The following is a 17,613-nucleotide window of genomic DNA, read 5'->3' on the forward strand; positions in this document are numbered from 1 at the left end:
TCAAGATCATGTCTCCAAAGAGTTTTTCCATGGAGCCAATCACGTCTAGCTAGCTAGCAAGCTAGCGGAGGCAAAAGCTATTTTGATGCGTCATTAATCACTGCGAACGCATTAATGAAGTTGGAGCTTTGCTAAGGGGAGCAGGTACGTATAATATTATATTATGGAAAAATATTAGGAGCAGTCATTTTTACACATCCTACGTGCTATCATCTAAACTATACATCTCTCAAATTTAAAATTACTACTAGACTGAGAGAGAAGATGAGAGAGAGCTGATGAGAGAGAGAGGGAAGATGAGAGAGACCGAGATGATGAAAGAGAGATCGAGATGAGAGAGAGAGTTGATGAGAGAGAAAGAGACGATGAGAGAGAGAGCAGGCGAGAGAGAGAGACGATGAGAGAGAGAGATCGAGATAAGAGAGAGTTCATGAGAGATGAGAGAGAGATCTAATTAGAGAGAGAGTCGAGGAGAGAGAGAGAGATGATAAGAGAGAGATCTGATGAGAGAGAGACAATGACAGAGAGAGAAGATGAGGGATGAGGGAGAGAGTCAGCGAGAGAGAGACCTGATGAGAGAGAGATGCTGGAGAGAGAGAGAGGAAAAGAGAAAGGGGTAAAAGCCGAAGGTTTGGTGCGTTTTGCGCAAAAAAAAAAAAAAAAAAAAAAAAAAAAAAAACAGTCATATAGTGTGTACAATATGTGCATAGCTACAATGACTACTTTGTAGAGTCTCTCTTATATTATAGCCTTTACATGCAGACAAGGGGAATTGACCAAAAAAACGAAAACAAGTAATCTCCTTCGTGATCAGCTAGCTAGAATTACTTGTTATATATGGCAAGAAATTGCAATAATCCCATCTCAACCAAAGCATCTAAGAAATTACTTTGATCTCAAACCAAAACGTCCGAAATTTTTTCTTTCGCATTGTACGTGTAGTACTACCCACTACTGATCAATATGAATTAAGCTTAATTAAAACTGCTATACCCTTTCTTATTTTCTAATTGGACTACACTTGTATACCATTTGATCTCTCACAAACACATTCTCAACAATAATACCCAGTCGATATATGCACCACTCCTTTGGGATGCATGGCTTTACACAAGAAATCTAGGAAGCCCTATTTTAGATCCTAGTTTTTGAACATCTGCTTGGACCTGCTCCCTGTACTCCCTAAAGCTGAATTTTCTATATACCGAAGGCTCGCAGCAACTCTGTATCACAGTGTCATACGATGGACAGAAGAAATATGCGGTGGAGAACCTTTCCACTAGCGGATTGGTGACAACCCGATGTTGCACACTCTTATACGTATCGTTGCTCCATGCCTACGTGAGAAAATTATTTACCAACAGCCAAACAAAAATTAAGTTAGCGCACACATACATCTTATATGTATATAGATTAGTGAGCGGACTGCTCGTCCACACTAAATCGAGGTAGGTGATGTAAAAAAGACGTGAAGTCTACCTGAAATAAATCTCCAATGTTGATAATAAGAGCCTCTGGATTAGGTTTAACCGAAATCCATCTCCCATCTTTCACCAATTGCAGTCCACCAACCTGATCTTGATGCAGTATTGTGAGGAAGTCACTGTCGGTGTGTGGCGTTAGGCCAAATACCTCTGAAGCTATTGGGCACGGAGGGTAATGATTCATTCGAAGATAGCAAGTGTTTGGTAGACAATTTTCTTGGAAGAAAGTTGAATTATGACCCATTTTCTCAGCCAGAATCCCAGCCAATTTTTGTGCTAGACTGGATACTGTGGCTGCAAACTGTTCCATTGTTATGCTGGATAATTATAAGAAAAGTAACTTTGTTAGAACAAACGTCAGATTCATATATTATTATTATTATAGTAGGGCAGGGCGATGGCCAGGGCCAATGGGCTTGTCTGATCTGGAATATATATATAGAACCCCCACATGCGACGATGCCATTGGCCATGTCAAAACTGCTCCTAGGATTAAAGTTGAAAAACTCAATTAAGGCCGGCAAATAAAGTTAAAAAAAAAAACATAATGGTGAAGGTCTTTGTTTATTTCTCACCTTGACGTGAAATCCATGTGGCCTAGTGGTAATTCACATCCTAGTTTGTATGTACCACATGACCCAGTTGCTCGTAGAGCTCTCACGACTGCAATCGTGAAGTCCACGTACGCAAGGAGATGTTTGATTCTTCCGTAATTATACATAAGGAGGCGTTGCTAGTGAGGAAACATGAGAAGAGACAGAATAGAGAGGGGACAATGCATGCAAAGTAAATGTTGGTCTAAGATTTTAGAAATTCACTACCGACGTTAATGCTTGTTGATTTGCCCCGATTTTTTCGAGGTATACGGATGCAAACTGTGAAATTGCAGAGTACTATGTATGTATCAGTCTGCGCCTAGCTAGAAAAATAATAATAATAATGTGGTTCGAAAGCATCTACATGTCATGTGGTCATCATGTGCTGTCGTTTCGTGCAGTACTTCATATGAAACTGATGCGAATTGCAAGGAGTAAAAATAAACCCCCCAAGCAATAGCACTGTTGGGTTAAAAGAGGATCCAAAATTGATTATAAAAACAAAAGAGTAGAAACAAATAGCTTTAGCAGACGTGTCTGAGCCCCGTTTTAAACCAGGGCCGGAGTACTGTACGTACATGAGACTATAGACCACCCAGATATGAGTACGTGTGCTCTATTTTTGTGGTTCGATATTAGTCTATCGCATCTTAATTTAGCTGTGATGGAAGTGTAATATCATAACCAATTCAGTTAGCCTAATAAGTCTAGAAAAGTTTGGCCTCCGTCTATATCACCTGAAACGTAAGTGCACTCTAATCAGCTATAGTGTGAACATCAGAAACACTTCTCCCTATTCATCTCGGTCGGCTGAATTATCAAGAAATGAAATAGAAGAGAATGCTTACGCAAAACCAAAGTAGTTGTTAATAATTACCCGAGACTATCGAAGCCGCCAGAAGGGGTAATATCGATCAAAGGAATGTGGAAAGCTTCTGACCATGATAACTGCTTTAGGTTTGTGGCTGAAGGGGTGCCCCAACGGTAACTACCAGCTGAAAATCTCAAGTGCTTGTCTTCTTTGCTCTTCTCATGAAAGGGTTGCTTAAACAGCCTCTCCTGCTCAAATCTCATCTTCTCCAAAATCTCAGTGGAGATTCCATGCTTCATAACTTGAAAAAAACCCCATTCTTTCGAAGCTCTAGCTATCTCGGCCTTGCACTCCTCGCTCTCAGGTTCACCAAGGTTTAAACGGCTGAGGTCGATCAACGGAAGCTCGCATTCCTCGACGATGACAAGCTGCTCGTTATCTTTGTTGTCGATGAGCAGCTGGTTGCGTACTGGCTGGTTATTCCTTTCGATGGTTTTGTCGAAGAGGGTCTTGTAGGCCTCATGAAATGGTGGGTCCGCGTCCATGTTAATTAGCGGCTGAAAGATGGTGTGACAGAATGTAATTAGCGCTTTATATATATATAAGAGTAACATTAGTTAGGTTAAAATAGGGTTAAGCAATGCGAAGTAGTACTGGGTTTAATTTGGAGATAGAGACAATGAAAAAGAAGGTTGGAACAAAATACATTTCCCACTATCCTTTCAATTTTTCTCGGGCCCCACTATCTTTTCATTTGTTTTCTTGTTTCTTCCTAATCGTTGAAGTTTTGGACTTTGGACACAAAGCTGATCAATGTCTTTTTCTTTGGCTAGAAGACATATTAATTTTTTTTCTTTTTAATTCCTTTCCTTTATTTAAAAAAAAAAAAATTATTGAACTAAAATTTGTTTTCTTAGTTTTTTCGATGTGAGCTTGTATACCTACGGCTTCCCCACAACACAGCTGTAGCTTAAAACCAAAAGTTATGCCACAAAACCAATGGGTGAATTAAAAAGAGAGGACAAAAGTATATAATTTAATTTGAATCCATCGATCATCCAGTACTACTACAGTCTACTGCTTCATTCGATTTAATTGACTGACTAATTAATTAATTAAGAGCCCTGATCTCTCGTAATTAGGAAAATAGAGCATGCAAAAACAAATATTATTACGATATATACCGGATCGATCAAGTATATACACATCGATCATAACCTTAAAACAATTCCAGCTAACTTAATTCTTAAGAGTACGTAGTACTACTGCATTTACTCATAACTCTAAAAAAACCAATTAACTTCTAATAGTAGTACATTTTATATGTGTGTGTATATATATTGTTGATTATACCAAGAACCTATATTTTATATATACATATATATATATATATATACACACACACACGATCATTGAGGACTTGGTAATGATCCCTAAAAAATTAAGTGGCATTCGGGAAAAAAATAGTAATATAAATATTACACATATATGCGCACAATTTCATAAAAGAATTTACGTAACTTAATTTCACACGCAAACGATCGTTATTTATGGACTGTGATATATATGCAGTGGGCCTACCTGATAAATTAAGGACCGAACCTTCCCGAAAAATTGAAAAAAGTGGGGCCTTCCAACATGCATGTCGGCCATCCTTGACTTTCATGATCTCCCCGTGATTAAAACAGCATCATGTCGAACCATCTCTTAAATTGTCGAATTTTACAGTACGCGCTTTAGTACCCTTCGAAGATAAATTAAAGTAACATCTCCATTTTTGGGGGAAAAAAGTTGCAAAAGATCATAAACTACTCATGGTGCTTTAAATCTCCATATATTTGGAAAAAGATCAGTATGGTAAATTATAAGTAACGGTAAAAGAAAACAAAAATCACATAGTACTAATTTACCTATTTAATTTGTTAATAAATCAAAATTATATATAATTTTCTACTCTTTTAATTCCTGAATAAAAACTAGATATATATGCATGCCTATGCTAATTGCTTCAAATTCTGAAGATTAAAAAGCCCTATAAACCACCCCTTATAAACAAAAAATTTAAAAGCACTCCTAATATACCACTGAAAATAACTTTGAATTATATCCCATGACTGCTGTACATAAACATTCCTAATATTAATAGATATATATTAATTCATTGATCAGAAGAATTATTGTTGTTAATTAATTTCTTCATGTATATGTTTATGTTACATACAAATTATTAAGAGGATAATTCATGACTTACAATTCTAGGGTGACATCATGCATGTACCGAACGTACGGTAACTCTTAAGTCGGATTTGTGGGTTTCTAGGTAAGTACGTAGGTATATATGATGATCTGGAGCTTCGTGATGATCATCAGCTGCCTGCACATTAATTATATAGTTATCTTCTTGGACGAGTGGCCGCAATTGGCAGCTTGTGATCTCCTCGAGTTATTTTGGTGATTTGGCCCCATATATGGATATTGCTAGAGTACTAGCTACGCTGTTTCTTCTATTTATATACATACTACGTACATAAGATTATTAATTTTTTTTTTCTTTTGTAGAAAAAAAAAAAAAAAAACAAAGATCGATCACTAATATTAATGATGTTATGCATGTTAATCTAACTGGATGACCCACAAATTGTGCATCATTTATATTATAAACTTTTAATAGAAACATTAATGTATTGACAGCTTATAATTACTACTCGCTCAGGTACTTAATTTCGCCGTAATCATTTAACCTCTACTTCATGGAAGTTGTGGAATTCTTATAGATCTACATAGAGGCGACGTCAACGGGCATCCTAGGATCGGTTCTTATAACAGTCCAAAAAGGTGTAAACTAGTCATGTTGTATTGTTGGGGTTCATAGGAGTCCTAGCTAAACTTAGGTCAGCTAGCTGTAATTAACTTTTTCTAGGAAAATATGATGAATTTGTCCATATTTTATGAAGAGATCTACCAATAACTAAAGGCTCATCTTTCATGGAATATTAATATTCTAGGTATTATATGGATCCTATATGCGTCAAACGAAAGAGAAAAAATTGTCAAAACCATATTATATATATATATATATATATAATAGTTCCGGTGGGGAAAATTAGAATATTATTCATCATGAGCTAGTATACATGCAATGGTCCTTAATTAGTTCTAATAATATTGCATTTGAGCCATATCGGTAATGAATGGTTCTAATTTACATGATGAGCTGAAAGATAAACAATGATTGGCGAGAATCTAAAGCGCCCATTTGATCTGAGTAGTTTTTGTATCTAGAGAAGTTATTGTCAAAACGAGCTTTATTATGAGCATATTATATCATTCCACGTATAGAAATAGTAAGGATATATGCTAAACTTTAAATCCTGGCCACATATATAAGATCAAATTAAGTATGGGTATGATGAATTAATTAATAATTACATTAATTTGCTTATCCTTTACCTGATAATTTAGAGGCTCCAACAATTAATGCTCGATCCGGAGCACCTCGCCCTTGCTTCTCCTAATCTGCAATGCACGTACGGCAACTATATATGCTGCAGGGAGCTTACTTTTGTGATAGAGCAGTGTCTGGTAGTGTGTGCGCGCGCGCGTGTGTACGTACTGGTTTTTGCAAGAAATTAAAGGATATTTTAGCTAGTCTTAGCAAGTGGAAAGGCGCCTGAGCTCAACATCGTTTTCCCTGGGTACGAAAATTCAAAGGTAAAAAAGGGAAGAAGATCAAGGATTACTTGCATGACAATGCACGAAGTCGTCGATGTCTACGTTTTTAATTCTATAGATTATAGAAAGCTCATGATCATCACTCCAACACTGTTGACCCCAGCAATAAAGGAAACAAAAGCAAGAAAACAACTAACGACTAGGACAGGAAAATTGATATATATATATATATATATGTATGTAAGCTCTGTCTGAAAAACTAGATAAAAATAAAATTAAAAATAAAAGGAATTGAAGATCAAAATTAATAGAAAAACTAATTGTTAGCTATATAAGAGAGATTTGTTAGCATGTGCTAGCTCTAGCTAGCTAGCTATAGAGGGAAAGGATCGATCGAAATAGTGGAGTGTGTGTGGTCCAGCAAGATGAGAGACGCGGATATTTATAGGCCGAAAAGAAAGCCAACCGATGACCGACAATAATTGATGTACAGAGAAGAGAGAGTGAAGATTGGAAGTCTATGCTTGGGAGAAGAACACGCGTCTCGTGGCGCTATCAGAGAAAAATTAGCGTGGCATCGATCTTTTTGCTTCATTTTGTCGGGATCCAACTGTCGGTCAGATTTACATTTTTCTTCTTCTTTTTCCTCTTCGAGTGTCAGCATGGCCGGAGAGCAGAAACATATTTGAGGATTCCAAGGCATGCAGCGCGTGTAATGCACGTTTTAGAGAACACTTCACTGCATACTCCATCTTAAAGTTGCATTTAGATATTGAGTTGAATTAAGTTGATAAAATATTATTAGAATATTATTTTTTAATATTATTATTATTTTGAGATTTGAAAAAATTAAATTATTTATTATATTTTATGTTAAAATTTAAAAAAATTATAATAGTGAGTTGAAATGAATTGAAATGAATTGATCATCCAAATGAAGCTAATTAGCATTGACATTTTTATATGCATATTTAAAATTATATCTTTTGATTTTATATATTAAGAAAATTTTCTACACTAAATTATGCATCTTTATGAAGATGCAAGTTAGAGTTTTATCACGAAAAATTTTCATATTAGATCATGCATCGTTCTATAAAGCTACTGCAAGCTAGAGTTTTTCAAAATATTTTTTCATGAAAATAATTTCAATATTTCAAATACGGAGGAGGAATATTTTCTTTTAACCAATTGTCTAAAATATAAATTAAAAATATTAAAAAGATATACAAATAAAAAACAGATTGGCAATAATATTGTTCGATCACTACTACTTCTGCGTGCTATCCCTCAAGTTTGGAGTTAATTATTAGTTGCGTGTGTGAGGAATCATGTGAGATAGATGGGCACAAGAATTTCTTTATCGGGACATAATTAGTGGAAGCTAGCTCGATTACGACTTCTTCCAGTGCGATTATATATTTTTGTGAACATGATGTAGCTAGCGATCGAGACTGCCTATCATGAGGTTTTGGTTGGCGGAATTTGTAGGCCAAATTTGGTAACTTCTCGAGTATTATTGGTAGCTTGCATGTGTGGTGGTGAGTGATTTCAAGTACTGTAGTAATACATGACTGGGATTTATGCGCATGGGTCCCTCGTGGGTCGATATACAAGACTTGATCAGTTGGATCTTAAGCCTACTATGTTATTTTTGTAGAACAATGGTCATCGAACAAGTTTGTTTAGCTTAAATTGCGTCATAATTCTACATTTTAATTAGGGATGACAAATTGTATTAACAGATCGTGTTTGTATCGTGTCAAAATTATGTGCATTATATGAAATGAATCAACAAAAATACGACCCGTAATACTAAATGGATCAAAACTTCAAACCCTAACACGATGCATTAAAATAACGAATTGACACGATTCGAGGACGCATTATGACCTGTTATTAATTAATTAGCAAATGGGTCGACACGACTCATTTCAATCTGTTTCAACTCATTTTATGTTAATGGATTGAACGGACCTAAATAACCTATTTAACCTGATTAACATAATTTCATATAGAAGTTTAAATCACAATATCTTCCAAAAATATAAAACTAACTACTAATGAAAAGAGATGATTTTTTCATATTTTAAAATAATAAAACAAATATTACAATCCAAATAATAAAACACCAAAACTAAAATCCCAACAATACCAAATATTAGGTCCAAGATTACAATCCAAACAATAGAAACATAAATATATAGTAATAATATTGAAGTTACAATCCCAAATAGAGCTCCAATTGAGTTTTTTGTACGTGGGCATCAAGATCATCAGTTTGAAATCAAATTCCAACAAAAAATAAAAAAACAAATGTTTCAAGCCAACATGATATAAAATAACAATACAATATAAATCGTTAAACAAAGAATATTAACAATATTCACCTTCATTGTCCCTCTACTAAAAGTGATCAGTGGTATAAATTAAGGGGCATAGTAATATTACTCTCTCTCTTTCTCTCTCTCTCTCTATATATATATATATTATGTATATGTATGTGTGTGTATATATATATAAAAGATTAATGAGAATTTATTAGTTGAATTATGTACTCCTAGGAGAGCTTGTAATTTTAGTATAATCTCCTTATAAAGGGGAATAGGACATCATGTGTCTCCTCAAATAAGGGAAGTTAATTAGCGGTTTCTTGCATTAGATCTTTGTATCATTGTGATTGATATAAATTTAGTATCTAACCTTTTGGATTAAGTGCTTACTATAAAAAAGGAAAAGAAGAAGAAGAGGAAAAAAGAGTAAAAAAGCAACCGGAGAGGAATGAGGTAAGGAAAAGATAGACTTGGAGGAATCACAACCAAATGAACTAGATGCAATATTATTGAAGGAGACTTGGTTCAATATACACCAATTGAACGTTTGGCTCAAACCTAATCTCTCTCTCTCTCTCTCTCTACGCATGTGCAAAATATGTGAATTAAGAAATATGATTGGTGTTAGGGACTAAATTGACTGGGTCAAACCCTCTGGAAACCTATCACTAAGAGAAGAGATAAAGCCAAGAGATAAAACAAGAAAGAGATAAGACAAAGAAGTTGACTCAGATTCTTAAAAGGAAAATGTATCATAAGTCAAGTTGGACTCTACCACTCCAAGGAAATAATCTCTATATAAGGAGCAGCTCCCCCACAAATCGGGAGGACTCTCGACCGGCTCTCTACAGGCTCACTCCATGCACTCTCCACCAATTCTCAAGAAGGTATCTCCTGAAATTAAGTTCTCCCATTATAGTGAGTGATATGTGAGGTTACGAGATATTGTAAAATCATCACCTGATATAGAGGATTTTGCCTCAAGAGCCCGTGGACGTAGGATTTTTCGTTGGGGTATATGTGGAGACTGGTTTTGGAGCTGAAAAATGTGTTTGCTGAAAGTTGGCTTGACAAATGGCTCGAGTCAAAGTTTGCTCGATATGGCTCGACATACCGCTCGATTGAAACTCAAGTCCAAGAGTTTTGTCGAGTTCCACTCGAGACTCCGCTCGAGTGAGACAAAAATCCTAGTGTTCGCTTGACCCTTCGCTCGACTCTCCACTTAAGCCAATGCTCATATAGGTGTTCGTTCGAAACGTGCTCGACACTCTGCTCGAGCGAAGTATGCAATTTTTGCTAGATTAGGTTTTCAGCGCCCCTCATTATAAATATATCATATTAGACTTGTGTTGGACGGTCTGAAGCATATTTTGAGAGAGAATAATTGTCTAGTGAGTGCATGTTGTGTGAGAGAGTAAAAAATCTTAGAGAGTGAATTGAGATTGAGTGATTGTAATCTTCTCTGATTAATAAGATTTTTACAATTCTATAGACGTAGATAATTTGCTAAACCATATATATTATGCATCATATACTTAATTATGGTTACTTTTATTTTATTTATCATTGTTAATGTGTGTATTTTGCATAATATTTTACAACATTTTTATCATTAACAATTGACCTCATGATAAGCAATTAATACCTGATCTCATGAATGTGTGTCTGGCATACTCGTGCCAGAATCTGCGAATCGCATGCATGCCTGTAAACGTTTTCATGTCGGCATTAATTTTTAATTGGCCAAGGATGAGAAAATTGAGGGCCCAATCGGCATGCAAGCGTGTGCGATGCAGCTTAAACCAGATAGGACGTACTGATCGGCATTTAGGAAAGGGGATGTTTTTTTTTTTTTTTTTTTTTTTTTTAACTGTCTTCGTTTTTTTCCGACATTAAAAAAGAAAAAGTACTGTAGAGTTTGCCCAGCCCCTTAAGAACGAATCCCAATGAATGCTGCAGCCATCAAAGCTATAGAAGCCGCTTAAGGCATAGTTTATTTTCGTAATTCTTTTCAATTTATTTTATCTAATTATTATAATTTTTTTAAATTTTTATATAAAATAAAATAAATAATTTAATTTTTTTAATTATAAAATAAAAATAATATAAAAATATATATTATAATAATATTTTATTTAATTTTAAATTTTTATTTAATTCAACTCATATATCTCGTCTAAAACAAATAAGATCTTAATGTTCTGCGAAAAGATTTTTCCCCTGTTGCCCATTATTAATTAATTAGAAGAATATATAATCTATGATCAGTCCTCTTAATTAATTATTTTTCCGTAGACTGTATATGTCGATCGAGTGGTACTGTAAGTTAAAACATAATTTCTTGTAGTGATGATCTGCACTTGTAATTAAATCAAAACTTATTAGCGTTAATGTAAATGGGCCGGTCGAAGGCAGAATTCCGAGAGTTAAATTTTCACGTATGTCGTGTTTACTCAATTTTATTTAGAAAGATTATGTAATATTTGTATACTCCATAATTATAAATATCATTTTTTTAAAATATATATATATATATATATATTACCTCCACCTATATATAATATGCCTAACGAGTAAATGACAAATAATATCATGCAATATTCAGATCCCAATATGCAATTCCTGTCGTGGTTTCAATACATGATCATCATCGGCCTATAAATTTAAGGTAGTTGAATTATTTTAATTTGCCACGTGGATGGTTGATATAAGTTGGACGGTTGATCTGTTTGATCTGTAGCTAGCACAATTGGCTGTTGGGCGGTGCGCTAGCTAGCCAGCTGCTCTAATTCACACGTACAGGAAAAATATCGATCGTCACTATATATCAAGTCGGTGTCGACTCTCAAAAGAGTGTAAAGTGATACGTGTTACGTCGACTGTTAGGGTCCTTTGCTTTAGTTGCATTCGCTCCAGGGCAAAATATTCGGTCTGATCTTCAATTTCGTCCCAGGGAGAGGAGACAGTTCATCATGCTCCCGTCCCCACCTCTTTTTTTTTTTTTATAATATTTTTTGTATAAATATTATACGTCTTTAGTTCTAATAAATTATCATTTCTTTTGTAACATTAATATGATCTACGTGCTTCGGTCAAAAAACCTACTAAGGAGAGACTTATAGGCTGAGTAATTAAATTCTCTCCAGGCTTCCCATTGTCCCAGCCAGGAAAAATTTCCGTTCACTGGGGAGAGAGGGGGTGGTGCTTCGGCTCCACGTATCTTCCCTTCTCGCCGGCCACGGCCTTATTTATTTCTATCCAATTTTATCTATTTTTTTATTAGGTTTTTGGTTTTTTTTTTTATGTTAGTACCGTTCAACTTTGCCAATTTGTTGCTTTCTAGCGGCATAGGGCTGACATGCGCCCCTCCAGCAACTTCTCTAGGTGCCGGCACTACAACAAATAGTGACTTTTGTAACAAGATTTTTTTTGGTGAATATTATTTAGTAGCAAATAATTATATTTTACCATCAAATTTATATCGTCAGAAAATTCTTACCGTAAATAATTATATTAGACCATTTTATTTGTCATGATTTACAATCTATGAAAATTAAAGACTCTTTCCTACAAAATTAAGCTCATCAAAAAAAATTTATAAATAATATTTTTTTACGTTGACATATGCATTCATTAGTGACGGAATTGGTTGGTAACAAAAAATTTACAATTCTCAGAATACTATTTGGTAGTAAATAATTAAATTTTGCCACCAAATTCACGTCGTCAGAAAAAGTCTCGCCGCAAATAATTATATTGGCCATTTTCCATTTGTCACGAATTAAAATCTGTAAAAATTAAATATTTTTTTCCACAAATTAAAATCATCAGAAAAAATTTACACTATATATTTTATTACGATGACATGCATTCATTTGTGACGAACTTGGTTGGTAACAAAAAATTTACAGTTCTCACAAACACTATTTGGTAGCAAATAATTATGTTTCGCCACTAAATTCACGTCGTAAAAAAAGTCTCGTCACAAATAATTATATTGGAGCATTTTCCATTTGTCACGAGTTAAAATCTGTGAAAATTAAAGATTTTTTCCTATAAATTAAGATTATCAAAAAAAGTTTCCACATTATATTTTATTACGATGACATATGCATTCATTAGTAACGGAATTGGTAGGTAACAAAAAATTTACAATTCCCATGAATACTATTTAGTAGCAAATAATTACATTTTGCTACCAAATTCACGTCGCCAAAAAATGTCCGAAAAACTTGCCTGGTAAAACTTATGAAACTTGCTTGGTAAATGACCAAATACTTACTCCTCTTTTCTTCAAATAGTCATGTTATCTTCAAACAGATAATTTTGTATTCTGATTGTTAAATAAAGGTGCAATATTAGAGCACTGAGTTGTAGTATTTTGGTTCTCTTTCACTAACTTGTTCTCTTACATAGCATTGGACATTGAGTTCACAAGACTCAGATCATTGTTGCAATCCTTGGCACCTTTTTCTGCATATGGTATACTTTGCAGAAGCATTGGCTTTCTAACAATATACTGGGACTTGTTTTTTGCATTTAGGCTAAATAGCATCCTTTTGAATGAAACCTTTTTGTTGACAATGTCTCTATTCAATAAGATGCAAAAATATTGTTATTGAGCTACTTTTATATATTGTGTCTACTGTTAATACTTGCTCAATCCATTTTGGAAACCTCTTCTTTGGAATGTATGCATGGAGAATTTGGTGTTCCTTTCCATGGTTTGTGTTTTTCTCTATTGAAATACATTCTTACTCTTCCGTTTGGGTAGTGCAGAGAATATACTAAAAATTCAATGTAGCGATTCTCTTCAATTTCGGTGGCTATATCGAAATATCTGTGAAGTTTTATTTGGTGTGATTAAATCACATGGAAAACTATGTTATTGATATGTAACTTATATCTTATAATTTTATATTTTGTAATGTAATGTAAGTTTACTGTAAGTTTCTTGTCCATTGTTCAAGTTTTCATTTTTCATGTTCATTGTTCAAGTTAGTTGTATTCCAATATTTTCTTTTTTGTAATATATTGTTCATATTCTTTTATGTATTTTAGGTATAAGGTTGTGAGCCTATGATAATGTTTTACTAGTATTTTTTTTATTTCATAAAAGACTATTTCCGGCGATCATAAATCGCCATAAATATTTTTTTGGTTGCAAATGCGTATTTCTCACAATTTCCTCCACGGAAGATAAGTATTCCCAACCCCAGTTAACCATGGTTGGCACACTTTTTGCCATAACAGTTTGCACTTTTTGCGACGACAAAAATCATCAAAAATAAAAGTATTTCTGACATATATTTTACTTATAGTTTTAAGTACTATAAGTTGCCGCGTATTTCTGAGGAGTCAACTACGACTTCAAATGGCGAAAAAAAGTTATTTTGGACAAAAATATGGATTAATTGTGACAAAATCACTCGTGGAAAAAATGCTAATTTGTTGTAGTGCGATCGTCCAGATGGCGAAAGAAATCCGCTCATATGTGCCGCACATACACCTCATGAGATTCACGCGCCACCGCACCTCGGAGAGCTCTTTGCCATCACGTGCGGCAGTTTCAGGACCAGCGACATCGGATCTTCCAGATCCAACTATTCTCTTCAGTACTCTAGATGTGGCATGTGGCCTGCACGCGCTGCCACCGCCAGTAAGGGCCCCTTGCCTACGATTCATCACAGTTTTCGATTGCTACGCTATGTTCTTGCTTTCCCTAACCAATGATCGAGTGAAAGTTTCTTCCAGCCAGTCCAGACCAACAAGTTGCAGCACACAACATTTTACTGCGGCTTCTAATTTTAGTTCTATAGTCTATTTATCAGACTATATAAAAACTATCACTAAGCGGTCTCCCCTTGTGGAAAATGGATGGGAGCCATAGTTTTGGCTTCAGATCCCTCTTTTTTTTCGTGTTTTAATATGTTGGTTTGAGAAGACTGTAGGGGATTTTCATCCCATTAAATCTTGTATCTTGTAACCGCTAATTTATCTATGAATGTTCTATTTTGCTGAGAAAAAAAAAATTACCTCGGTCGTTGTAATGTGTACGTACTAATTATAATAATCCTTATCATGTACTTATTCATGCATGCCCAAATTTTTTCATAAAGATTGTTCCGCACACATTTTAGAATACCTTTCATTAAAGACAAAACACGTCCTTAATTTGCATGTGCAACTAATTTTATTGCAGTAAAAGGGTTAGCTTTTGTATAATCAGAGTAAGAAATTAACGTTGAACCCGGCCTAGGGCTAGCAGCTTTAACATCAAAATTAATGCTTTCATCAGTGTAACTTTCTTATATATATGATCGTACGTTGAACCGGCCACGACATGACGATGCTTAGGAACATAATAATTTCTTCTTATATATACATGGCTGAAACAAAAACCGCTTTTCTTTATTTTCTTCTTCATTTAAAGTGCATGCATGCTGCATGCACGTTTAGTTAATTACTTTAGGACCAATACCCAGCATTTTAACGGTTAAAACGGGGATATATATATATATATATATATATATATATATATATATATATTACAAGCTGCTAGGTAGCTATCGATGGGAGCTCTCGGAAATGAAGGACATGCATGGTCACGTATTGAGCCTCAAAATAATAAAAGGGATTCCAATTATATTGCCCATGCATCATAGCAGCATCGAACAGCCCTCTTGTTGGGAGACTGAAGGAAATAATTAAGTATATTATCTGGAACATGGCCTCTGAATAATTGATGAATATATATTTTAAGTTTTGGCCAACCTGCAAAATTAAAAAGTCAATACATGTGATCGCATCTGGACGTACGTAGATGAAGCTGATGATCGAACAAAACTTATTAGTTGTAGATCATGCATGGACCAAAGGTTGAGTTGTCAAACTCTCAAAATTAATGTAATTTATATACGTACTACCCTAGCTAGCTAGCTAATAAAACCAGCCACTGAACTAATTATAGATTAGCGTGCTACTCTGTTTCTACGAAAGGACGATGATAGATGTGCAAGTTATGTACGGGCATTCAGATCCCAATATAGAGGCCAGTAGAACTGCTGTCAAGAGCTTCGTGGGTTCAATTCTGAATAATGATATATACATGATATATTATCACTACAATAAATATTAATTTTTTTAAAGAATGTTAATCGTGAAAAAAATATAGCTTTAGTAAAAAAAAAAATTTTCCATCAATTTATTTTGTGAGAGACTCGTAGCATATAATAGGTGGAGAAAGAGTCATTTTCCACCAAACCATAAATTTATGAGAAAAAATTTCTTTTTCTCACGACATTTGTGGTGGTTAAAATTTTTTTTCTTTATGACAAATAAGGTCTTATCTGGTATAATATGGTGAGAAATAACATCATTTTCCATGGAAAGAGGCAAAAACTTTTTACCCATGACATATCTTCATGGAAAAAGTTGTCTTTAATATTTTTGATAAATACTTTCTTGGAAAATATATATTTTTCACACAGTATTTCATCAAAAATATTTATTTACGAGAAAATTTTATCGTGGGAAATAATCACTTCCTGCGAAAAAAAAAAAAAAAAGTATTTGCCATGAATTTCATTCGTTGCAAATGCTAAGAGATTTTAGAATTAAAAAAATAAAATAAAAATTGTAAACTAAGAAAATGATCATAACAAAGTCTAATATATGCTAAAATAAATATATCCAAACCTTAGATATCTAAATTCACACTTATAATAATTTTTTAAAAAAATATAACATTATGCTAATTACATTCACAAAAAAAAAAAACTTTTAATGAAAACCCAAGCAAGGAAACTACCTATACAATTTATACACATACACCACACAACCTCAAAACATTGTAAGTTAAAATTCATGAGTCCACAAAACCACAACCATACAATCCATTCAAGATTTATAAGATCAACATACAATCCATTCAAAATACTCATTTATTTTTACAAGCTTCATCCATATCCAGTACATTTAATATACACAAATTTGTCTATTAAACCAAGATCATCATCATACTTTATAAACTCACTACAACTCCATCACTTAATCCCAATACTTCAAAACAATTCATCTTCATCCCAACTCCATTCCATGCTCAAACATCAACACAAGTGAAGCCACTCCATTCCATCCACTCCATTCCATCCAAATAGGCTATTGTCCAACCAACCAAAAAAAAAAAAAAAATCACTTTAGAACCATCGACATATTATAACTAGTGATATAACTAAGCCCCAATACTTCTAAACTAAGCCCCAAATCAAAGTGATATAACTAGTTTTCAGGTTAAAATGATGGTAAAAATGAGAGTTTTCAATAGCTGTGTGAACAATGGGACAGAATGTAATCTTTGTGGTCAAGATAATGTTGCCAGATCTTGTAAACATCAAAGCAGCTTTCAATAAAATCATAAAAAAAGATCCTAAAGGTAGAATGAGATACGACAAGATGAATAAAATAGTGGATTATAAATATAGTATTGACCTTAACCCCTTAAGTAGTGAGCCGATGACTTGAGCCTTTATTGAAACTTGAAAGACACAATGACTATACTTATTTAGATCACCAAACATCAAATCAAGTATTTATATGTAACTTAAGAAACATAAAAGTTCCACAAACCCACCCCCCAAAAATTGAAAAAAAAAAAACAAATAAAAGATACAATAACCTTACAGAAGTGGGATTACAAGAAAAAAAATACTAGAAAA

At 34.1% G+C, this 17,613-nt stretch overlaps 1 protein-coding gene across 2 annotated transcripts; it reads right to left on the reverse strand.

Moving 5' to 3' along the window:
• Positions 1 to 844: 844 nt before the first annotated feature.
• Positions 845 to 6,962, reverse strand: LOC121264394 (gibberellin 2-beta-dioxygenase 8). 2 transcript variants are annotated; one of them, XM_041167550.1, is made up of 5 exons: positions 6,666 to 6,962; positions 6,342 to 6,582; positions 2,958 to 3,448; positions 1,480 to 1,801; positions 845 to 1,337 (listed from the first exon to the last, which is right to left on the reverse strand). In XM_041167550.1, the coding sequence occupies exons 3-5, from the start codon at positions 3,434 to 3,436 to the stop codon at positions 1,107 to 1,109; spliced, it is 1,032 nt and encodes a 343-aa protein (XP_041023484.1). In that variant the 5' UTR covers positions 3,437 to 3,448; positions 6,342 to 6,582; positions 6,666 to 6,962; the 3' UTR covers positions 845 to 1,106. The 2 variants fall into 2 exon arrangements, with proteins under 2 accessions (XP_041023484.1, XP_041023483.1); XM_041167549.1 differs by lacking the exons at positions 6,342 to 6,582; positions 6,666 to 6,962 and having other exon boundaries at positions 2,958 to 3,639.
• Between the last annotated feature and the right edge of the window lie 10,651 nt (positions 6,963 to 17,613).

The sequence above is a fragment of the Juglans microcarpa x Juglans regia genome, chromosome 5D, assembly GCF_004785595.1.
Source record: "Juglans microcarpa x Juglans regia isolate MS1-56 chromosome 5D, Jm3101_v1.0, whole genome shotgun sequence".
Classification (NCBI taxonomy): domain Eukaryota; kingdom Viridiplantae; phylum Streptophyta; class Magnoliopsida; order Fagales; family Juglandaceae; genus Juglans; species Juglans microcarpa x Juglans regia.